Source organism: Penaeus chinensis, chromosome 22 (assembly GCF_019202785.1).
Source record: "Penaeus chinensis breed Huanghai No. 1 chromosome 22, ASM1920278v2, whole genome shotgun sequence".
In the NCBI taxonomy this organism is placed as follows: Eukaryota; Metazoa; Arthropoda; class Malacostraca; order Decapoda; family Penaeidae; genus Penaeus; species Penaeus chinensis.
The window spans coordinates 3,130,508-3,133,007 of record NC_061840.1 but is presented as its reverse complement, the minus strand read 5'-3'; the positions used below and the strand labels follow the sequence as shown (position 1 = coordinate 3,133,007).

The 2,500-nt window shown below is 44.4% G+C and overlaps 1 protein-coding gene across 1 annotated transcript in view; it reads left to right on the top strand.

The window, feature by feature from the left end:
• The window catches only part of LOC125036815 (uncharacterized protein DKFZp434B061-like), a 23,874-nt gene that overhangs the window by 2,705 nt on the left and 18,669 nt on the right, over positions 1–2,500 (top strand). The window contains exons 5-6 of the mRNA XM_047629677.1: positions 1–9; positions 169–196. The exon at positions 1–9 is cut by the window's left edge and continues 95 nt beyond it. Coding sequence (XP_047485633.1) covers positions 1–9; positions 169–196 — 37 coding nt within the window. The remainder of the gene's footprint in view (positions 10–168; positions 197–2,500) is intronic.

The following is a 2,500-nucleotide window of genomic DNA, read 5'->3' as shown; positions in this document are numbered from 1 at the left end:
TCAGCGTGCGTGAGGAATAGGCTTCATCAAAGCTGAGTTTATGGACGCCATAAATTCAGGATGTCTGATAGATTGTAGGGGGGAAGGGGGGAGGGGGGGGAGGGGGGGAGAGGGGGGGAAAGGGGGTTGAGAGATAAATCTAGGCCTATATTCGGTCTCCGCGAACAGGTCACAGCGTGGATGACGTATTGCTAACGTATGGGTGTTATCTTGCAGGACAGATTGGAAAAGAGTAATATGAGACTGAAATGTTCCGGGTGAGATAAGAGAAGGAGATAAAGGGGGGGGGGTGGAGGGTAGGGGAGAGGGGGGGGAGGGGAGGGCAGAAGGGGAGAGAGAGGAGGGAGGGAAGGGCGGATGGAGAGAGAGAGGGGAAGGGGAGGGAGGGGGAGGGGAAGGAAGGTGGATGGAGGGTTGGTGGGGAGCGAGGAAGAGGAAAAGAGAGAGAGAGAGAGAGAAAGAGAGAGAGAGAGAGAGAGAGAGAGAGAGAGAGAGAGAGAGAGAGAGAGAGAGAGAGAGAGAGAGAGAGAGAGAGAGAGTTCTAATAACGATTACTTTACTTTTCCTCCTACTGATTGCCACTGTTTACCAAAAGTATCGACATAAAACAAACGATCAGTAACTCCCTGATAAAACTTTCAGACAAACAAAACGATCCAGGTGGCCATTAACCCATGTCATTAATCACTAATAAATATCGTCACAACCGACAGCTATCATTCTCAACAAAAACGTTCATCGCTTTGCAATATTCACTACTCTAACTACACCATCAATTCTACATCAAACACCTCCATTAAAAAAATAAAATAACGAAAAGTAACGAAACTATGCGCAAACGATGGACAAAATTAGACTTGATTTTTTTTTTTGCCTTCTCGGGGATTAGTTTTCCCCGCGGACGAGTTCCTGTGTTACGCGGTTCCGGATAGGGTATTACTCCGCGGTGAAAGGGGGAAATAATCTTGGGAGATTTTTGCGTGCATTGTGGAAATGGCTTTTTATGGAAGTAATAATCCCACATGAGGCAGCTTTATGTAAGCTTTGCCTGCGCGACGACCCGCACGCTTGGGTAACGTAGGACCATGTTACTGTGCTGAAGCAGGGGCGGCGAAACTCATAAGAAATTTCGATATAATCGTAAAGAAAGAAAGAAAGATAGAAAGAGATAGAGAGACGGAGAGAATAAGAGAGAGAGAGAGAGAAAGAGAGAGAGAGAGAGAGAGAGAGAGAGAGAGAGAGAGAGAGAGAGAGAGAGAGAGAGAGAGAGAGAGAGAGAGATACAGCCAGACAGACAGATAATAAGACAGCGACAGACAGAGACAGACACGGATACAGAGACAGAGACAGAGAGAGAAGAAAGAGGAAGAGGTGAAAAAAATTCTCCCCTCCCCTCCATCCACCGCGTTTCTCATTTCAATGGGAGTGATTACTTAGACCCTTCACCTGTAAGATCAAAGGGCAATAGCTTCAGTCTGTTAAAGAGTTCATACAATACCTCGATGTGAAAAGATAACGGGGTTTTGATCATGAATTCTAATGGGCTGTCTCTCTTTTTTGAGTTAAAGAGAGGAAAAAAAATATATACAGACGAAAAAATGGAGAGAGGGTAGAAGGTGACGAGGGGAATAATAAAAAAGGATTTGGGTCAATAAACTGAAGAAAGAAAATATCAGAGTGAACGTGGAGAAGGAAGAGAATTGGAAATGAAAGTGCAGTAAAAAATGCCAAAATCATAATGCCATTTCGTGTCATGGGAAGATCCGGAAGTCGTGGAGAGAGGGTGTAAAATTAATCAAATTAGGAGAAAGAGAGGAGATAATGAAGATAGTACTGTAAAATCAACGAAGACGTGAGTGGGACGGGGAAGAAGAATGAGAGGAAGAGGGGGAAGGGAACGGAAGAGAAGGGGGGGGGGGGGTGATGAGTTGGCAAAATGGACGAGGAGGGAAGATGGAACATGTGTACAGTGTTGTGCAATGTTCATTTAGAGGTGTTGAGGCGTGTTATTCCCCATTTATATAAGGGTATTAACCAGCTGTAATGAAAGCTTCCCGAAATGAACATTTAACGGACCATAATGTGCTATTATGTTCCCAGAAAATTACTTTCTCCCTGCTCTATTCTACCTGAGCTTCGTTTTAGTTAAGCTAGAGGATAATAATAACAACAACATGTTTTTAACTCGCTCATAAACACCAGATCCTTCTCTGGAATGTGTCGAAATCTAGCTCTGTTGCCAATAGCATTGGGAACGTGACGTTATCATGCAAATATGCAACATTCTGCATGACAGGTTATAGAGCGAAGATTTACCGTTTCAGGGAACAGTCCGGCTTGGGGATAATCTCCTCAGGCAGATGTCAAAGCCAGGTTGTCAGGAAGCCAGGACACTGTGTTTACTCTGGACAAACAGTGTCTTTAGTATTAGTATTCAAATATGTGATAATGGGATTAGGTGTAGAGTCTATGAGGCAATGGCCACGACGTACTGAGGTTT